Genomic DNA, 21,471 nt, shown 5'->3' with positions numbered 1-21,471 from the left:
GAATATCACTGACCCTCCCCTCTCACTTTGTAGTGCACCTGCTTTCCTTTTTGTAACGACGTCAAAACTGTTTGTTTCAGCTTTGTAATCGAAAATGGTCCAAGTAGAGTCTAAAATGATGCAGTGATTCTTATCCTCATTTCTTTCTGTTTATTAGACTGTTTCATTGGGTGTTGCTCAACTTTTGTTACTGAGTATATACAGTCAACTCTCGTTAATCAGACACTTGTGGTTGCAGAGAAATATGTCGGATTAATGAAAATGTCGGATTAATGAAAATGTCGGATTAACGAAAATGTCGGATTAATGAAAATGTCGGATTAATGTATTTGTGTGAAAATATCAATGTTTACTAAATGTCATGATCGTCATACTGTTGCATGCAGAAATGGTAGATCTAGTTATCTTCATCGTATGTAAAAATATTCCTGGTAACAAAAAATACTAACAATACATCCTTCTTGTCATTTATTAACATTGATAGATGGCATAACATACATATATAATCACATAAGCGAACAGTTTCATATCGTATGTATTAACCTTCTAGTGCCTCACAGGCAGCATACATTACCCTGGGTAGTAATGGCCATTTTGTTGTTTGTGTTCACAGCATATAAGTAGCTTTGCTATTGAAAGCATTACAGCCTCTTCCTCAGTATGGGTCGAGTAAGAAGTGAATAAAATTTCAGCTATGACATTAGATATAACTAAAACAAATAAAAAACAATAATTTTTTGCTAAAAATGTGTGCTCAGTCTTCTCTACAAAATATGTCATGCTTACACAGTTTTCCTTGTATTGTTTGTGTTAAAACCAGACCAATGTTATTTCTTGTTTTACAGATTTTTGTCCTCACAAAACCTAAAGGCAGGAGGGAAAAAAATAAAAAATAAAAATCACCAGTCAAAGTAATATTTCTTTTAAATACTAAAAGTATTTTTTTTGGGGCAATTTATGAAGTGTATATGGGGGAAAATACAATCAAATTTTGTTGTTGTAAGTTTACATATTTGGCCGATAGAAACATGAAGATTTTATTTTCTGAGCATGGAAAATTATTAAAAAAAAAATCTTATTCTTGAAAAAATATGACCGGCGAATCCGTTAAACAAAAAATAAAATTGGTCTGGCCTAAGTTTCCAAAAATAAAATGGTAATTTTCTAAGTACAAATTATGAAATTTTTACTGACAATGGTTGCAGACAGGGACAAGATATTGCCCTGACCAGTTCTAATTAGATCCCAGAGATTCAAAAGATAAATCAGTTATAGTTAAACCTTGACTCTGAGGATAGTTTTAACTTTTAAACAATCAAAATGAAAAAGACAGAAAAGAATAGATATTGAAATACCTTATCGAGAAACAAAATGGTTGTTGAGTTACGATACAAAATCAGTGACAGCAGATGAGAGAAGGACCACATGCAGCATGCAGACAACTGAAATCATTACATGTAAGATTAAACAATCTTTGACCTGTGAAGATGCGAGTTGGAATTGGTCTTCAGTGAGTGAGTGAGGTTGGTTTTACGCTGCTTTTAGCAAAATTCCAGCAATATCACGGCAGGAGACACCAGAAATGGGCTTCACACATTGTACCTATGTAGGGAATAGAACCCAGATCTTCTGCGTGGCGAGCGAACGCTTTAACCACTGGGCTACCCCAGTGCCCCCGAATTGGTCTTTAACCCCTCTTGTTGTAAGAGACGATTCATGAAATCGGAAGGTCAGACTCGCTGATTTGGTTGACAAATGTCATCATATGCAAATTGTATAGATCGATGCTCATACTGTTGATCACTGGTTGGTTTGTTGTTTAATGCCGCACTCAGCAATATTCAAGCTATATGGCAGGGGTTGATCACTGGACTGTCTGGTTTAGACTCGATTATTTACAGACCGCTGCCATATAAGCAGAAATATTGTTTAGTGCGGCTTATAAACAATCAAGCATTTTTAAAAAGATGCCCCCATGGCTCATGTAGAACAAAGTGCGTTGACTATGATAAACATAACACAGAAATATATTTTAATTATTAACCAGGCAAAAATCTACATTAGATTTGAACAATTTAATTGTAAAAATTGGTCTTACAATTCAAAAATCCAGTTCTTACAAATCTGATGAAAAAGCGTCTAAGCAGGTCTCACTTGAAAGTAGTACCTCTCACAGTGTTACTAGGATGGGAGGATACCCACCACACAATAGGCGAGAGGCAACAGGTTCATTAGGGCCTGTTCAATTCTGGCAAAACTGGTTTTGGTTTCTGAACCTGGTTCTCCTGTTACTAACAAGTGTCTAGTTTTGGATACATGGTTTCAAAGTGAAACTAGTTTCTAGTTCTATAAACGAGTGGATGGTTTCACCATCCGGTTTCAAAATGGGGACAAAAATATGTCTCAGCTACTATATATGTGGAACAAATTCGATGACAGCTTTGCCGAAGGTAACATTTTTTGTCATTTTATCAGTGAATTAACAAATAACAAAGAGATGAGATGCTTTTGGAAGTAAATATTTGCGTATATGTAATTATACTATTACAAGTAATTATATGTATACAAGTTACATAAAATAGTCATGTTCAATAGACTTGGGTTTTAATAATATTTTCCTTGTTCTCAGTTGATTTTTATCATTATTTTGGTTACAGAAACTGCTGCTCTATTTTGCCACCAAGATCAGCTGAACTTGGCGTTTTTGTTTCCTCCATGTTTGTTGTGAGAGAACCGAAACTGCGAAACCTGCCTCAGAAATGGTTTTGAAGTTTCAGAACCCAGTTTTAGGTTTCGACATAATCCTGTGCATGGTTTTCCAAAACCGGTTTAGCTTAATCGAATAGGCCCTTAGTGTATTGAAAGGTGAATTAGCTGTGGCCTACCTTCTGAGGATGATGTTGAATACTTGGATGGCCTGTGGAGCATCGGGAGGCAGCTCGGACCTCAACGTGATGGTCAGCCTGATCTGGACACCGTCATACTGTCGTGTTGAATGTACCTCCGTCACCTACACCAACCAAAATGTTTTCATCAGAATGTAAGAAAACGGTTTCACTCATACAGTGATGTGCATGTGTTTGTGAGAAAGTGAGTTTACTTTTACGCCGCACTCAACAATATTCCAGCTATATGGCGGCGGTCTGTAAATAATCGAGTCTGGACCAGACAACCCAGTGATTAACAGCATGAGCATCGATCTACGGAATTGGGATACGGTTACATTTGTCGACCAAGTCAGCAAGCCTGACCACCTGATCCCGTTAGTTGCTTACAGCATGCGTTTGCGTGTTCAAGTAGCTTAAATAGTGTAGAAAGAGAACAGATTATTTTTACGACATGTATGCATTGATAACTGAATTTGCTGAAGTGATACAATGTAGCTGTCTGTGCATAATATATTCTTCAAAAAAAAGTAGGGGAACTTCATTTATTAAATTACAATCGAAATTCTTCTAAGATATATCAGAGTCAATCAATGTTGATAAGATACTATTTGTAATGAATGTTTTGAGAGTGCATCTTGAAAGATGATTAGTGTATGACGTGAAATCTGCATGTATTCGATTTTCATTATCCAACAAACAAACAAAAAAACTGGCGAGAAACAAACACTAACAACTGTGTGATGCAAGTTGATTGTATAAATTAATGGGCTACAGTGATTTAAGGACCTTCTTGAAAATGTCAAAATCAAGAATATATGTATATGGGGCTACTGCACAGTGCATGTGCATCCCATGTGTGGTGTTTAGGGGTGATCATGAAAAGAAATGGTGGTGCGTTCATAAGATGTCTGTCTTTGAAAAGTTTTTACATTCTCTACCAAAACCGAGAGTAAGTGTTTTCTCCTATACATAAAGTTATATCATAGCAACCTATTTGAATGTAATTCTTAAATATATGTGCTTAACATGTTTCCCATTCAGCTAGCGTAGGGGGATTGATCAAATCATCGGTCAGTCAATTCATTTCGAGAGATTAATTGATATTTATAAAAAATTAAATCAACTTTTGAAAGTATGTTTCGTATTGTTATTTTGTTAGATAACGACATAAACAACAGATTCAGTTCCCTGCTGTAACAATGTAAATCACATACTCGTGGGCGTGTCTCAAAAGGCAGTGTCCCGATGATCTCGATTGTAGTATTAATCAGTGCCTCTTCTGTTTGTACAATCATTGTGTCCTGTATTTTTTCCACATGAGTTTTGTGGTACGGTTTAAGATTACAATTGATTATCGATCGATTACCGAGCTCCCAATTATCAATCTGAATGTAGTGAACGATAACTAGACTAACGCTTAGTCTCTGAATATATATAATTTTGATAGTAACAAACAAGCCCATTTAAATTGAAAAGGAGCCCCAGGGAGACCAGAGATTCAGACCTGAACCTGGAGAAATCTAGACTTGCTTTATTTAGGGCTTTAGCAGCTTTTTGCAGATAGGGCTTGGCAGTAGGGAAAGTAATGTGGTTCAGGGACTGTGAGACAGACTAAGCGATAACCAGTGATACATTTAATGGACTAGAATGCGTCTCTTACCTCATTTGGTAAACGGCGTGGAAGGAACAACATGGTGCCGTTAAAAACATGCACTTCGCCGATAAGCTCTTGATGAACATACAACAGCGCCGTTCTGACCCTCTTGGACTCACAGGGAGGGTTGTATTCAACGTGGTACTGGTACAGGGGGATGCTGCGTACGAAGTTCACGCTGAAGTAGTTGGTTATCAGATTTACGTTCCCGCCATAATTAATGACTTGCCCTGAAGATTTATGAAAAATTCATATATACTGCAGTGTACAGTGCTTTCACATGTCTACAGAAAACACATCGCTTTACCGATTCCACACCAGTATTTAACAATATCAGAGTGAGTGAATGGGTTTTAGTTTTATGCCGCACTCAGCAATATTCCAGCTCAACGGCTCCGGTCTGTAAATAATCGAGTCTGGACCAGACAATCCGGTGATCAACACCATGAGCATCGATCTACGCGACTGGGATACGATGACATGAGTCAACCAAGTCAGCGAGCCTGACCACCCGATACCGTTAGTCACCTTGTACGACAAGCATTGGATACAGAAGATCGATTCTAACCCAGATCTTCACGGGTGCAACAATATCAGAATGATACAGGTGTACTGGTGAGTTATGTTCTGTAACAAAGTCCTAGCATAAGAAAGCCAAATGGTGCCACTTTTGTAGCATAAACTTCTTTTAAAGATTGAAATGGTTTATTCAATAATTATCTCACTATTTCAATTTTCTTTATAAATCGAAATTACAAGTATTTTCTCATTACTTAGTTATATTGACATTATTTAAAATTTTCCAGTTTTAAAAAAAATCTTGAAATAACAAGAAAATAATTAGTAGTTACTTCATTCTAATATGAGAGCTTGGTCCAAATACACCACGGCCTGGTAGCTAGTGATTGGTTGATGAATTGTCAAGGACATGGCCCAAGACGAAAATTCAACGCCCAATCAACAGTGACCAGGCCGTGGTGTATTTAGACAAGCTCGAGTGATTGGATGAAGTGACTGCTTTGTATCACGCCCACATTCTGCATTCAAATTTCAAAATCTGCACAGGATATTTGAACTTAAAATCATTCTGTTTGAGACTGCTTCCGATCTAGTCGTGAGTGGGATAATACTAAAGATAACATTACACTGTCACAAATAGTGTTAAAAAATTAAGTACTTCATGACTGATTCAAACATTTAATGATGTGTTTGTCACGTGTTTCCGACAAAGTTGTCATTATTTTCATTAAAAGAGTAAAACAAATGTTGGTTGTGTTTTTAGAAGGTTTACATCTATCTGAGACTGGCAGTTATGTTTGTTAAACATAGGCATGGCTAAAATTGTTGAATTTTTTTAAAATTATGAGTTAAGAAATAACTTAAATATCAAGAAAAAATCAAGTGACAGGAAAATATTCATTTCCAAAATACATTATAACATGAAAAAAAAACAATTATTGAAATTACGAAAAACACCCTGAAATAATGAAAATATTTTAGGCCAGACCAATTATACTTCTTGTTTTACGGATCCGCCTGTCATATTTTTTCAAGAATAAAAATTAAAAATTAATTAATTTTCCCCGCTCAAAAAATATAATGCTGTTTTTATTGGCCCCAAATGTAAACTTACAAAAAAAGTCTTTTTTTGTTTAGATTGTGTTTTTGTCCCATATACGCTTCATAAATTGCCAAAAGTAAAATACCTTGAGTATATAGAAGGAATATTACTTTGACTGGTGATTACTATTTTCCCCCTTGTGCTTACGGTTTTCTGAGGACAAAAATCCATGAAACAAGAAATAAGATTGGTCTGGCCTTAATGAGAAAAAACTGAGTTTTGAAAGCAAATTTGATAAAAGATAAATTTCAGTTCAAAGAAGAATTTATGCCACAACATGGACACCATTAGGATTTTGAACTTGCATGCTTGTTGAAAACAAGACAATGTCAAACTTACCCCTTCTTTCAAGATGGTGACCCTGTCCCCTCAGGTGTTCTAAGTAGAGATTTCTCCTCTGTCTTCGGCCTAGTTCCTGAGCCTCCCTATGTCTTCTCTCTTGTTCCTGGGCCTCCCTCTGTCTTCGCTCTTCGTCCCAAGCCTCCTCTTCACCCTGAGCCAAAACCTCCTCTTCATCCTGAGCCAAAACCTCCTCTTCATCCTGAGCCAAAACCTCCTCCCAATCCTGAGCCCAAAACTCCTCTCCTTCCTGAGCCCAAACCTCCTCTTCATCCTGAGCCAGAACCTCATCTTCATCCTGAGCCAGAACCTCCTCTTCATCCTGAGCCAGAACCTCATCTTCATCCTGAGCCCAAACCTCCTCTTCATCCTGAGCCAGAACCTCATCTTCATCCTGAGCCCAAACGTCCTCTTCATCCTGAGCCCAAACCTCCTCTCCAACCTGCCCAGTACCAGCATGTCCAGCCATAGTGGGTGGGCCAGGCCCACTTTGTCCCTTTACACTTGCTTGGGGTTGAAGTGGACCTTCGGGGACGTCCACCATGGCTTCACCTTGTGACAGTGCCCCTTTATGTGTTCCTTCGTGAGGCTTTGCCCAAGCTCCACCTTGTAATTGTGTCCCTGTCTGAGTTTCAGCAAGAGGTTGTGCACAAGCTCCACCTTGCAACTGTTCCCCTGCCTGTTTTCCATCAAGAGGTTGTGCCCAAGCTCCACCTTGTAAATGTGCCCGTGTCTGAGTTCCTTTTCGAGGTAGTACACAACCTTGCTCTCCACTTTGCGGTGTTGCCTCTGAATGTGTTTCATCTTGAGCCTGTGCCCAAACTGTTCTTCCCCCTGTGGACTTTGTTTCTGTCTGTGTTCGAGTCCCGGTTTGTGCCCAGGCTCCAGCATGTAAATCTGCCCCTGCCTGTGTCAATTCTTGAGGCAGTGCCCAATCTGGTACTCCACCTGGCTGTGGCGTCTTGGCCAGTGATGGATATTGAGCTTGTGCCCAGACTGTTGTTCCCCTTCGTGTCTTTGGCCTTGCCACTGTTCCAGCATCAGTTTGTGCCTGAGCTCCATCTCCAGACTGTGCCCCTGCCTGAGTTTCACCTCCATACTGTGCCCCTGCCTGGATTTCATCTCTAGGTGGTACCCCTGCATCAGATTCTCCCACCGTTTGCATCATAGGTCGCGGTTCAGTCCGATTTTGCTCCTCATGCACATAAACAACCTCCTCCCCTATCCCAGGTCCTGCTCCCATTCCTGCCGTCTCTTGTACAGGAACATGAATAAGTGGTGACATACTCTGAGGCATATCCAGAGGCATATCTTGTTGCATACCTCCTGCCATACCTGGTGGATTATCATGCGGCATATCCAGAGGCATATCATGTTGTATACCTCCTGCCATACCTGATGGATTATCCTGTGGGACCTCCAGAGGCATATCTTGTTGCATACCTCCTGCCATACCTGATGGATTATCCTGTGGCACATCCAGAGGCATATCATGTTGTATACCTCCTGCCATACCTGTTGGATTATCCTGTGGCATATCCAGAGGCATATCGTGTTGCATACCTCCTGCCATACCTGGTGGATTATCCTGTGGTACATCCTGTGGCATATCTTGTTGCATACCTCCTGCCATACCTGGTGGATTATCCTGCGGCATATCCCCTGGCATATCCAGAGGCATATCCTGACCGGGCTGTGACCAGATCCTGCCTTGACTGGGCATGATGCTTCTCACTGTCTATCCAGTAACCTGAAAAATAGCAGTATATAATCGAGTCTGGACCAGACAATCCAATGATTCACATCATAAGCATTGATCTACACAACTGGGATATGACTACATGTGTCAACCAAATGAAGAGTCTTACCAACCGATATCATTAGTCGCCTTTTATGACAATCATTAGTTGCTGAAGACAAATTCTAACAAGGGTCTTCATGGGTTCTGTTTTAAAACCCTGCTTATAGAATACATAAGACGATATTCCTACAGTGATATTCTGTGATAATTATAATGGACTATCATCCAATAGATCTTCACCTGACCAGATCTAGTTGTGTTCATTTGTTCATTTAGAAATTTGATATTATTGACATACTAGAATAAATTGTCTGCTTATAATATAACTAGCATATCATTTAATGGGGTGGGGATGGGGGTCAGGGGTGGGGGTTTCCACCCATTTTGTTCTGGGGAGGAGGGTGTCATCATTTTTTGCTAGCGGGGATCAGCACTTTCTACATTAAAATAATAAAGAATCAAGCTTAAAATTATCGGAAAGGGGGGGGCAGGGGTCATTGATTTTGCACATGACATGCAGGGGGGACACTTACTTTGTACAATAATCTTAGGAGGTCATTCACACTGAACATGCTTTTCCATTTAAAAAAAACATCACTCACTCACTCTCTCTCTCACACACACACACACACATAGACTAAGGCTTAGTCTCTGAATATATATAATTTTGATAGTAACAAACAAGCCCATTTATATTGAAAAGGAGGGAGACTAGGGGAATCTAGACTTGCTTCATTTAGGGCTTTAGCACTGCAGAGAGAGCTTGGCAGTAGGGAAAATAATGTGGTTCAGGGACTGTGGGACAGACTAACACACAAACAAATAAACAAACAATGCCGTAAGTTATACATGTACGGTCAGGCAGGTCAGAAAGTTGATTTTCTTTGAACAAATGGGCTTGAATATCCCATCGTACTTATCATTGACAAGACAAATGACATTTGTATTTGAAACGTTGTAGCAGCTAGGGAGACAACGTTGTAGATTATCCCTGGTTGTAAATATAACGAGCATGGCAATTTGGCACAATGCCCATCTGTCAGCAAGACGAACGTCTCCGAGCGTCACATGACTGAGCAGAAAATGTCTAACGGGCAGGCAAGAATATTCAGTATTGCTATTGATCGTCCCTTCAACCCCAATGTGATCTGCTACGCATAAAAACAACCTAATTTGTATACTCACATCAGTGAATATTCCGAAAACGAGACGCTTTCTGTCCTTATAAAATCCTCCACAGTTACAAATAGCTCTTGATCTCTGTTCGGCCACAAAGGCTTTTAAACTTGCAGTCGCCATTACTCAACATATCCCAGTTTCATCTGTCATAACAAAGCGCAGCGACGATATTGTGATAACACATTCGCCTCTTAGGCTCTTCCCTCTTTGCCTTGCCTTCGATGGAGCACGGTTGACCGTGTAATCGATTTAGGTCAAAACGTAGCCGAGGATTTTGGTGAAAGCGGATCTGGGGATTTTATGAAAACGGACAAAATTTTCTAATCAAACTTAGCAGTCATCGCAACTGTCGAGTGAATATACAATACTATTTAAACTGTAAGTTTCATGTATTATTCCGTCATTTTGTCATGTAATAATCAATATTCACTTATTTTGACACTAGACCAATCGTTTCTTTTCGATAGCCACATTTATATATTACTGTAGTGTTTGACACAGAGAATCCCACCCTCGTGTCTTTTGATATCAAATATATCACCACAAGTTGATAAGAGTGAAAAAACTCCGAGGCTTGCTGGGTAGTTTTTTCACTATTATCAACGAGTGGTGATATATTTGATATCAAAAGACACGAGGGTACAACGTGAGATTTTATTTATCAACCCGTGAAGGTCCGGGTTAGAATGAACCTTCAGTAACCAATGCTTGTCGTAAGAGGCTACTAACGGGATCGGGTGGTCAGGCTCGCTGACTTGGCTGACACGTGTCATCGGTTCCCAATTGCGCAGATCGATGCTCATGCTGTTGATCACTGGATTGTCTGGTCCAGACTCGAGTATTTACAGACCGCCGCCACATAGCTGGAATATTGCTGAGTGCTGCGTAAAACTAAACTCACTCACTCTAAAACCCAAAGACCAAATCCAATATCATTCTTCATTACTTTGCAATGAAAAATGTACATATCTCTGAACACGGTGCTGCCATTCAGTGCCGTCGCATTGTGACGTCATCAAGGTTATGATGTCATAGCATTGTGATGTCATGGCATTGTGAGTCATGCAATTGATGACATCAGGGTGCCGTTGTACAAGCGACCTTAGCGCTAAGGTGACCGTAACTTAAGGTAGCCTTAGTGCTAAGGTTGTTTTGTACAACGGCACCCAGGGCTTTGTACAAAATCTACTGTCAAAATGATCTACTTGGAGAAATCGCTTGATCTCACCCAAGCCATATCTACCGTGGAAACCAGTATTGGATAGTAAATAGAGAATACCACACGAGGTCTCATTAATGCATGTAAGACGTAGGTAATAAATAAAATACCACACTCGGTCTCATTACATACGAATTATACGAAACGAGTGTCCTTCCTATGGTATCTGACCAAGCGAAAGTGTGGTATTTTATTTATTACCCACGTCTTACATGCATTAAATTGACAAAATAGCGTATTTTTGTTATGTTTTTGGTTTCAAACCGAAACCGGTTTCATAAAGAGGTTGCGGAAGAGTTTTGTACTGTAGTACAATATTTGCATGACGTCACACTGTAATGACGTCACTGCCTTGGTAACCGACGTCACGATGCATGTCAGTTGTCATCGCCTCGTACAGCCTCCTATAGTAAACTACTCCGTAGCACCTCGTTTCTTGGTTTCCAGTTGCTTCATTCGGCTAACATCAGTGGTGGAAACATTGTGTTTATGTTTTTCGACGGATATAATGTCTCAGTTCTACTCACAATTAAACAGCGACACGGCAATGTTCGCAATGTTTACATTCCCACAATGCATGTAAGTTGTAGAATGAATGAATTCGCGTGTTTGTTATGAATGAAAAAATAGTTAATAGTTATCCAATCAAATCGTTAGAATCTCAGGTCAAGGCGTTACGACACAGGTCAACGCGATACGACACTCGTGTGACGTACGAGATTAGTATGCAACTAACCATACGTTGACCACGTGGGTAATAAAGTAATTTATCTCATCTTACTCACTAAATTTGAACCGCCTCCATGGTGTAGTGGTTAGAGCGTCCGCCCGGAGAGCGGAAGGTCGCGGGTTCCATCCCCGACCGCGTCATACCAAAAGACGTTAAAATATGGTACTTGTTGGTCCCTGCCTGGCGCTCGGCATTAATGGATACAACAAGAACTGGTCGGCTCGGAGTCAGTATAATGTGTCTGAGTGGGGTATTCACCCCCCTTTTGTTAAATGACCATTGAAACTCGGGTGAAAATGAAGTGTGCATCCCTCCTTTTCTCAATAGAGTGCACACACACACACACACACACACAAACACCCCACCCTTTTCTCAAAAAGCTGTATCCGCCCCTGTACGTCTTCTATTCTCCCTGAACGAATGAAACAGAGCCCAATGACTACAATTACAACACAGAACACGAAACACACTATACATCTCAATGGGCGTCTTTTAGTCGCAGAATCAGTTGGCGCCTCGCCATCAGCTGCTGCTGAAGAACAAACAGGATGGTATTTGAATTCCGTCTGGAGTGTGTGCGAGAATTTACTGACGTTGCTGAGGTTACTTCAGTAACGGAACTGTTTTGCGAAAAGAGTTTATACTTTGCAACCCCTTATTTTGACCTCTTCTCGTCTTGGGTGACACAGGGTCATTTCTCATGACGTTTCTGTGAAGATTTCGAGCATACGCCTGCTACACCGCTTCTTGTCTTGGGTGACACAGGGTCATTTCTCATGACGTTTCTGTGAAGATTTCGAGCATACGCCTGCTACACCTCTGATTGTGGTATAACATGTTTTGGACTATAGTCTGTTTGCAGTGAAAACGTACCGATGAATTTAAATTTAAACAAAAAAGTAACTCGGATAATGTGGCATTACGATTGCGAATCCTATTGGTAACACTATTGTAAAATATTCGTTTTTGTTTGAAATATATGCAACTCAATGTTTTAAAAACTTTCATAACTATGAAAAAACACATCAGGTCGTTGAAATGTCATTATTACGTTCTTTAAGATCCGATACGTTCTGTTAGAAATGGCACATTGTTTATTCAAATTGTCAATATGGAAATCCATTTGTCCTTCCATGATGGTCGGCAGAGGATGTTTCGTCGCAATGGAGAGCGAATCACAGGTGCAACTGTAGCCACTCGTAATCGATTTGGCGGGGGATCGGTCGTGGTTTGGGCAGGGATAATTCCGACTGGACGTCCTCCACTGCACGTGGTCGGCGGTAATCTTACAGGACAGGGTTATCGGGACAAGACTCTGGCACCTATAGCAGTACCATTCCTGCAAGCAATGTATGGCTTTTATGGCCGACCCCCCTTACTGCAAGACGACAACGCAAGGCCTCATATGGCCAGGTATTGTCACGGACTTTCTTAGGCAGCAGTGTGTAGAGAGGATAGAGTGGCCGGCATGCTCGCCACACCTCAACCCAATTGAGCATGCCTGGGAAGTACTCGGACAGGACATACGTGTGTAAAGGACTCCGCACAGCCCTAGTAGAGTAATGGAATGCGATTCCTCAAGCTTTTTTATTAACATGGTAAGAAGCATGAGAACAAGGTGCACCTGTGTCTTGGACGCACGAGCAGGATACACAAGATATTGAAGGACCGAGTGCTTCATGTTTGTCATATTCATTTTGGGGGGTTGGTCTATAAAACTGATGTTTGCTAACGCTGTTTGAACATTTTGTCTGTATGTCACGATATGTCACGTTTGTCAACATATTAAACATTGTGATGACACTCTTAGTTTTATTATTTCTGAGAAACTTTTCTTTTCAATTGCTATATATCATTTGACACTTTAGTAATGACGCCCAGTAAACACTGATTTTCCTGGGTCCTCTTTTCATTGCAAAGGCAAAGCCACTGTCCTAAAAAATTCAAAGGTATGTCATTATAGTGTCTCGCTTTCACGTTTTGATAAAAAAGCCTAATATTTAATGTAAAATAGAATACAGTTGGGTAGAGATAAAGAGAGGCATTAATTTAGCCAGTACGTATCAATTTACTATTGTGTGACTAGTAGACCAACGCTTAGTCTCTGAATATATATAATTTTGATAGTAACAAATAAACCGCTTTAAATTGTAAAGGAGTCCCCGGGAGACCAGAGATTCAGAACTGAACCTGGGGAAATCTAGAAGTGATTTATTTAGAGCTTTAGCATTGCAGGGAGGGCTAGGCAGTAAGGAAAATAATGTGGTTCAGGGACTGTGAGACAAACTATGTGACTAGAGGAAAACACTTACAGTGGTGAGTGAGTGAGTATGGTTTTTACGCCGCTTTTAGCAATATTCCAGCAACATCACGGCGGGGGACACCAGAAATGGGCTTCACACAGTGTGCCCATGTGGGGATTCGAACCTGCGTCTTCGGCGTGACGAGCCAACGCTTTAACCATTAGGCTACCCCACCGCCCCTCACCAATATCAAGGCGGGGGACACCAGAAATGAACTTCACACATTGACCCATGGAAGGAATCGAACCCGGGTCTTTAGCGTGACGACAGCAACGACACCTGCAACAACAGAACAAACTGAAACAGCGGTGGAGCAAACATCGCATCTGGAGGAGGACAAAACTACTACGTCCAACCCTGAACCCCGTCATATTCCAGTCATATTCCAGCCATATCAACGACAACAGTGTGCAGCCACTACAAGACAACGGGAACACCATAAGCTTCGTATACGACAACTACGACGCTGACCTCCCCTCAATGGATCCAGGACATACAGACAACACAGATTCCTGGAACCAAGTTGATCGTCACCCATCACGGAAACGGGACACAAGCATCGTAGAGAAGATTGATAATAAGGTCAAACACAATACTACACATCCTATCAGATTACTCTCTAAACGATATCATGCTCTTCAAGGTGTCCCAGAGTCACAACTAAACGTCTTGTGCTGTATAACATTAGTGCTGAGGAGTCGTTCGATTCAGTAAAGGAACTCATTCATGAATATACTCATGATCAAAGTGTGCGTGTGATCTTTGTCAGCCTGATGAAGAAAAATGTTCCTTCCAACTATCGAGATACCTACACTGTACAAGTAAATCTCGACCTTGACGATTATGAGGACTATGTTTCTGGTGGTAATAGAGGCTTTTGGCCACCTGGAATCCGGGTGAGAGACTATGTTCCTAGAAACAGGTCACATAATGAGTGTGTGTGTGTTTACTTTTACGCCGCTTTTAGCAATATTCAAGCAATATCACGGCGGGGGACACCAGAAATGAGCTTCAAACATTGTGTCCATGTGGGGAATCGAACCCGGGTCTTCGGCGTGACGAGCGAACGCCTTAACCATAAGGCCTCCCCACCGCCTCAGGTCATATAATGACGGGAATGAATCGTACAGTAACAGTTATTAATATTATGATGGACAATAACGTTATCAGTTGTATTAGAATACCATTATTCCACATTGTCATCATAATGACTCTCTCTCTGTTAACATGGAATGTACGTGGACTACTTCACGGCGGTGAATACATCAACCAGACAATATCACAGCCTGTTGATGTTGTTGCTATACAAGAACACTGGCTAACATCAAGTAACTTGCATTATCTTAATGCTTTCTGTGAACTAAAAACTGTAACTTATAACTATCTGAAAGCAGACTCGCCATGCTTACGTGGATCACACGGTCTGGCACTGTTAGTTAATTCAAACTCCCCGTGGAAAGCGGAGCGTTACAGTCAATTCTGTTTATGTCATGGCAATCAAGCTTAGCCGTTACAACCATTGTGATGTTTTTGTCATTGCTTGTCGTCTGCCAATGTTTTGCATGCAACTTACTGTAGTGCTCTCAGTGAGCTGTTAGATTTGTAGGACTATCTATCTGAAAAAAGTTCCACCTTTATTTTAGGCGATCTAACCTCTCACATATGTAAACATATTTTATCACACAGAGACACAACTTTGAAGTGTGCTTTGTCAGATATAGACCCCATAAATGCTCTCAAACCTATGCCTTTGAATTCACATAAATATACTTGTAGGCCAAATAATAATATATTCCAAAGTATGATTGAATACATTCTTATACCATCCGTTCTAAGCACGTGTGTTACCAGGGCATCCCGCCAGGCAGACATTTGAACCAAATAGACATGCAGACACATGCATTGTCCCCCGCTACCAGTGCTATCGTAGATAACCTCCCAATACCTCTACATCCCATAACCCCTACAACTTATAACAACAAAGTTCATGGACTAGTGGGGGCGGTGGGGTAGCCTAGTGGTTAAAGCGTTGGCTCGTCACGCCGAGGACCCGGGTTCGAATCCCCACATGGGTACAATGAGTGAAGCCCATTTCTGGTGTCCCCCGCCGTGATGTTGCTGGAATATTGCTAAAAGCGGCGTAAAACCAAAACTCAGTCATGGACTAGTGCACTGCTAATCGCCTGGCTGTTACACATACAATGGACCAGCCCAAACACAAGCGAGAGAATATGGTTAATGAGCAATGACCAAACTATGAGTTTGAGAGAATGGTTTTAATGGATGACAACAAAACTATTTTAACAAAAGTTCAATAATATTGAACTTGAGGTTTAATTAACTTCATTAAATATCATACTGTCATAACATATTAAATATTTTTTTATGTTATATTTTTCTGCATATTATCTGTCAACCTCAAGCAAATTGGTTTTGCTATGTCCCAGCCTCACAATCCCCATTTTGTCTGTGTTTTTATCTTGGTACCCCCAAAAAACGCTAAATCTGCAATAAATGCATCACAAACTTCAGGAAACAAAATATGCAAGAAACATTTTGTGTGTTTGAGATAGTCCGCTAGAATCAAACTTAGATATTGAAGTGCATAAAATGGAATTTGAAACTACAGTTGCTTGTTAAAGTGATTTCCCTATTTATGGTTACTGAAAGAGCTTGTTTTGGAGACACTACCCACCCCGTTTTAGATGACCTAATCATAAGGACATAACTTATTCTGATGTTTTCACTTATTCATACAAGGACACCCCCATTCTACATGATGCCAAGGGTTCAAACTAAATACTGAATGTTTACACAAATGTCAGCTCTCAATATATTGTAGACGGTGCAAGCTTGAATATCTGGACAGTTTTTGAAAGATTAAAATGGGTGTGTCCTTGAAAAACAGCCCCCGTCTAAATGTAAACCAAACAATCCAAACCTTTGAATGTTGATTATGACGGGTAGTCATCCAATACTATACTGAACATATCTTATATGATATTACCTGAGGCATACCATTATCCAAGAGGTACCAAATAACATATTGTTTTTCATTTTTTGCAATTTTGTGAAGAAATATTTGCCCCAATGTGGTGTGATATGTGAAATTCTACCATGGCTACGTGATGAATGTTAGACCGAATTGATAGCCTCTAAATTAATCATTTGAAACCTCACGCTACGCGTTCGGCTTCAAATGAAATTTAGAGACTATAAATTCGGTCTAACATTCATCTAATTTCCAAACACAGTACGTTTATCTCCTAATTTTGGATATGGTTTTGCTGATAATTTATTCAAAATAAAATGGAGGCTATGTACATCAGGAAGCTAAAAAACTAGTAACTGTTCAACATTTAATTCATCTCAACTATTAAATATAAATTATTAAAACCCTAATAACAACAGCACAACCTTATTCCCTTCTCATCTGTAAAGTCTGTGCAGCTTAATCTCACACTGTATACTCTACCCTGTAATCTCTATTTTGGGTCAGTTCATTATGCCAGACAGGTAAATGCCGCGTGTTGTTTTAGCTAATTGTAGGGTACTGGGCTGTAGGGGGTATGGGCTGTAGGGGTTTTGGGAGACAAATATGACACTTGCCCGTTCAGAGTATCAGATCACCTGCCTTGCTCTATATCCATAAGTATGCTGGTAAAGGAACGTTATATATCAATCTTCATTATGGTATCCCAAATGGAAATTAGCTAATAAAAAGGACATTACCTCTTACCAAAGACTATTCGAGGACATTATGTATTGTCGGAATTTTTCTCATGTAGATTTTAAACAACCAGACAGTATAGATTACTTCAATGATATGATAAGCCCTGCTCTACTGTATGCTTCCTCAAATTCTATACCTCACCGTAACTACAAACCATACCTAAACCTTTTGGGAAATCTAATTGCCTAAATGCTGTTCACTACGATATGCGAGTAGCCAGGCGTGCATGGATCAATTCCGGTAAACCTCGCGAACCTGAACAGCGTTTGGCCTATAAAGATGAGAAAAGAAAATTCCGATGCTTGTTTCAGAAGTCAAAAAAGATCCCATAAAAAGGAAATGTTAAAAGACTGACTGACTGAGTTTAGTTTTACGCCGCTTTTAGCAATATTCCAGCAATATCACGGCGGGGGACACCAGAAATGGGCTTCACACATTGTGCCCATGTGGGGAATCGAACCCGGGTCTTCGGCGTGACGAGCCAACGCTTTAACCACTAGGCTACCCCACCGCCCCAAATGTTAAAAGAAATTGAATTATCTGCTTAATTGGATTGGAATGGTAATATCAATATTCAAAGGTAAAAATGATAACACCGACCCTCGAAACTACAGTGGTATCACACCAACATCTTGCCTTGGTAAACTATTTGAAAAGCTCTTGATCAAACGAATTGAAAATAAATTGCTTAAATCAAATCCGGACTTTCCTGATAAGTTACAATTTGGATTTCGAAAAAGAGCATGGAGCCATAATGTCTGTATTTACTCTCATGGAGAGTATACAATACTATAACCATAGAGATTCCCCTGTCTTTACAGCCTTTCTCGACAATGCAAAAGTATTCGACAGAATTTGGCATGATGATTTATTCTATAAGCTTCATGAACTTGGTATTAGAGGTAATACATGGAAACTGTTACATCACTATTATACCAATAGCCAATCATTTGTTGCATACTACTGCGAGAGGGTCAGAAATGTACTTGGTCAAACAAGGTGTTGGACAAGGTAGGGTTATATCTCTTGTTGTTTTTTTTCTCATTTTTACTAATGACCTAATTACATCTTTAAGAGAAACTGGCTGTGGTATCCGTGTCTTTGGTATGGACGTTCCAACTGTCTTGAGGTGAGGTGAGGTGAAAGTGGGTTTTACGTCGTGATTGAGAATATTTCGCTCATATGACGACGTGCATGCGTGTGTATGTGCGGCTGCTTGTACTAGCCCAGACTTAAGCTGGTTTTATAGTGCTAGCCCACTGAGATACCATACCGCAATGAAGCATGAATACCCCACTCAGACACATTATACTGACTCCGAGCCGACCAGTCCTTGTTGTACCCATTAATGCCGAGCGCCAGGCAGGGACCGACAAGACCACATTTTAACGTCGTTTGGTATGACGCGGTCGGGGATCGAACCCGCGACCTTCCGCTCCCCGGGGGGACGCTCTAACCACTACACCACGCAGGCGGTCTCCAACTGTCTTGCTTGCTGACGATACTACACTCATAAGCACATCCCCTAATGGCCTACAGGTATCACTAGAAATTGTCTCTTCATAGCTTCTAAATGGCGTCGAACATGTAACCCATCAAAAAGTACCATCATCGTTTTTAGCAAACAAAAAAGGCTATGATGTAAACGCCCTCTCTAGCATTGGTAACATCCCAATCCCCTTATCAGAATCTACCGTATTTGGGGGTGTATTCTTTACAAGTAACCTCTCAACAAAAAGTAGAAGTGAAAAGTATTGTCAGAAAGCAAGACAGAATGTAAACTCACTTAGATCTATTAGACTGAATGAGTCTGGCCTACATCCGATCACTTATGTTAAAATGTGGCTCAGAATGATTCTTAAAACTAGTCTCTATGGCTGTGAAGTATTACCAAACATCAAAGTCCTAAAGGCTGACACCTTTGAACAAACACAAAGGTACTTTGCTCGTCTTGTACAATATCTACCATTGCAAATTTGGGATTTTGGCCACTAATTGGGTATATCGATAAATGAAAACTGCTATTTCTTGGGCGACTATGTAACACTGTCGGTGTTCTCCATGTTTTTCATGCAACTCATGTTGAACGTGCTGTTCAAAAGGACCAACCCTATAAAATGCACCCCGAAACCACAGAACAATATGTTCAAATGACGTTATTTATTTATTTTTGAAAGAACCAATTAGTACGAAATCCATATTCAGAGTCGACTGTACAATTCTGACTCCTGTGTTTATATACACCAGCTCAAATGTTAAGCACCACCAACTTCAACTTTAACAGATGACCCAAAACACAACATTGAGGTACATCCGGTAAATACAGTTTAGTGACTGAGTGAGTGAATAGGATTTTACACCGCTTTAAGTAATATTCCAGTAATATCAGGGTGGGGAACAAATACAGTTTAAATCAAGGTTATGTTGTAAAGATTTCACATGCAAAACCCACAAGCAAGTTGTGCATGTGCCACATGACAGTTGCTGATATATGGTAACGTTAACCCTGTGCATGAGTTAGTGAGTCTAGTTTTACACCGCACTCAGCAATATTCCAGCTATATGGCGTCTGTCTGTAAATAATCGAGTCTGGGCCAGACAATCCAGTGATCAACAGCATGAGCATTGGTCTGCTGGGAACCGATGACATGTGTCAATCAAGTCAGCGAGCCTGACAACTCGATCCTGTTAGTCGCCTCTTACGACAAGCATGGGTTACTGAAGGTTCATTCTAACCCGGATCTTCACGGGTAGTAACACCACTAGTTCAAGAATGCAATATTAGTCGCATCTTACGACAAGCAGGAGTTGCTGAAGATGATTCTTACCTGGATCTTCAGGGGTCAAATGGGAAAAGTAGTTTCCAACAATTCTGGTTCAGTTATCTCATTTATTAGTCTATGAATTACAAGATATATAGGCTACAGTACACACAAGATATATAGGCTACAGTACACACAAGATATATAGGCTACAATACGCACAAGATATATAGGCTACAGTACACACAAGATATATAGGCTACAGTACACACAAGATATACCACACAAGATATATAGGCTACAATACACACAAGATATATAGGCTACAGTACACACAAGATATATAGGCTACAATACACACAAGATATATAGGCTACAATATACACAACATATATAGGCTACAATACACACAACATATATAGGCTACAATACACACAAGATATATAGGCTACAATACACACAACATATATAGGCTACAATACACACAATACATAAGGTTATTGTTCATCCAATAATTTGGAAAAAACTAGTGTTGGGAATTGGTTAAAATCTCATAACTGAAGATTGGTTCATTACAACTGATCTATCATCAAACATAACTGCTTAGCATCACTTATAAAATGTTCCTGGTTATGTTTGTTAATGCACCAAAAACTGTAGAAAACAAACATGCAGTTCTTTGGGTTTTGTTTTTGCATACAGCATAAAATGCATTTGAAAATTTCACATCTTTAAACATAAATTTCTTGGGAGTCTTTAAGATAAACTATCGCGTTTGGTTCTTAAATTACATTTAGCAGTCTTAAATCAACGATAAAGGACAGCAAAATTGAAAACAGAGTAGCTTTATCTTTATTTAATTCAGTCATGACTTGGAACGAGTGCTTATGAAATGTAACAGACAAAACCAGCCTTGCGAAATATATTGTTAATGCAAATAAGTGTCCCAAAATTGTTTGTGTTCGATTACAAGAAAACATGATCGATTTAGTCACTGTGACCAATCTTCGATTATTTTAATTAATCGGACCACCAAAGGAAAAAAGCACAACAAAATATTTCAACGACGATAAGAAAGTTGTACTAAATTACTACTGTTACTATGCCTGGGAATTTATAAAATAAATACACTGTTACACAATGCCAGTCTGTCAACCAGGTGTGAAACAGTCTCCGTTAAAAATGGCCAAGTCATTTGATCATCAACTCAGATTCGCATCATTCAGTTTTGGAAACAATCTA

General features: G+C 39.9%; 1 protein-coding gene across 1 annotated transcript in view; it reads right to left on the bottom strand.

Annotated features, from left to right (window-relative positions):
• LOC124268933 (piwi-like protein 1) overlaps positions 1–9,697 on the bottom strand; it is a 34,335-nt gene extending 24,638 nt beyond the window's left edge. The window contains exons 1-5 of the mRNA XM_046703960.1: positions 9,489–9,697; positions 8,066–8,252; positions 6,503–7,828; positions 4,549–4,772; positions 2,886–3,010 (exon numbers count right to left, since the gene is read on the bottom strand). Coding sequence (XP_046559916.1) covers positions 2,886–3,010; positions 4,549–4,772; positions 6,503–7,828; positions 8,066–8,225 — 1,835 coding nt within the window. The 5' untranslated portion in view covers positions 8,226–8,252; positions 9,489–9,697. The remainder of the gene's footprint in view (positions 1–2,885; positions 3,011–4,548; positions 4,773–6,502; positions 7,829–8,065; positions 8,253–9,488) is intronic.
• Between the last annotated feature and the right edge of the window lie 11,774 nt (positions 9,698–21,471).

This window comes from Haliotis rubra, unplaced genomic scaffold (genome assembly GCF_003918875.1).
Source record: "Haliotis rubra isolate DU_JTF1 unplaced genomic scaffold, ASM391887v1 Scf1405, whole genome shotgun sequence".
NCBI lineage: Eukaryota > Metazoa > Mollusca > Gastropoda > Lepetellida > Haliotidae > Haliotis > Haliotis rubra.
Note: the sequence above shows the minus strand (reverse complement) of the source record. Positions and strands in the feature narration are given on the sequence as shown.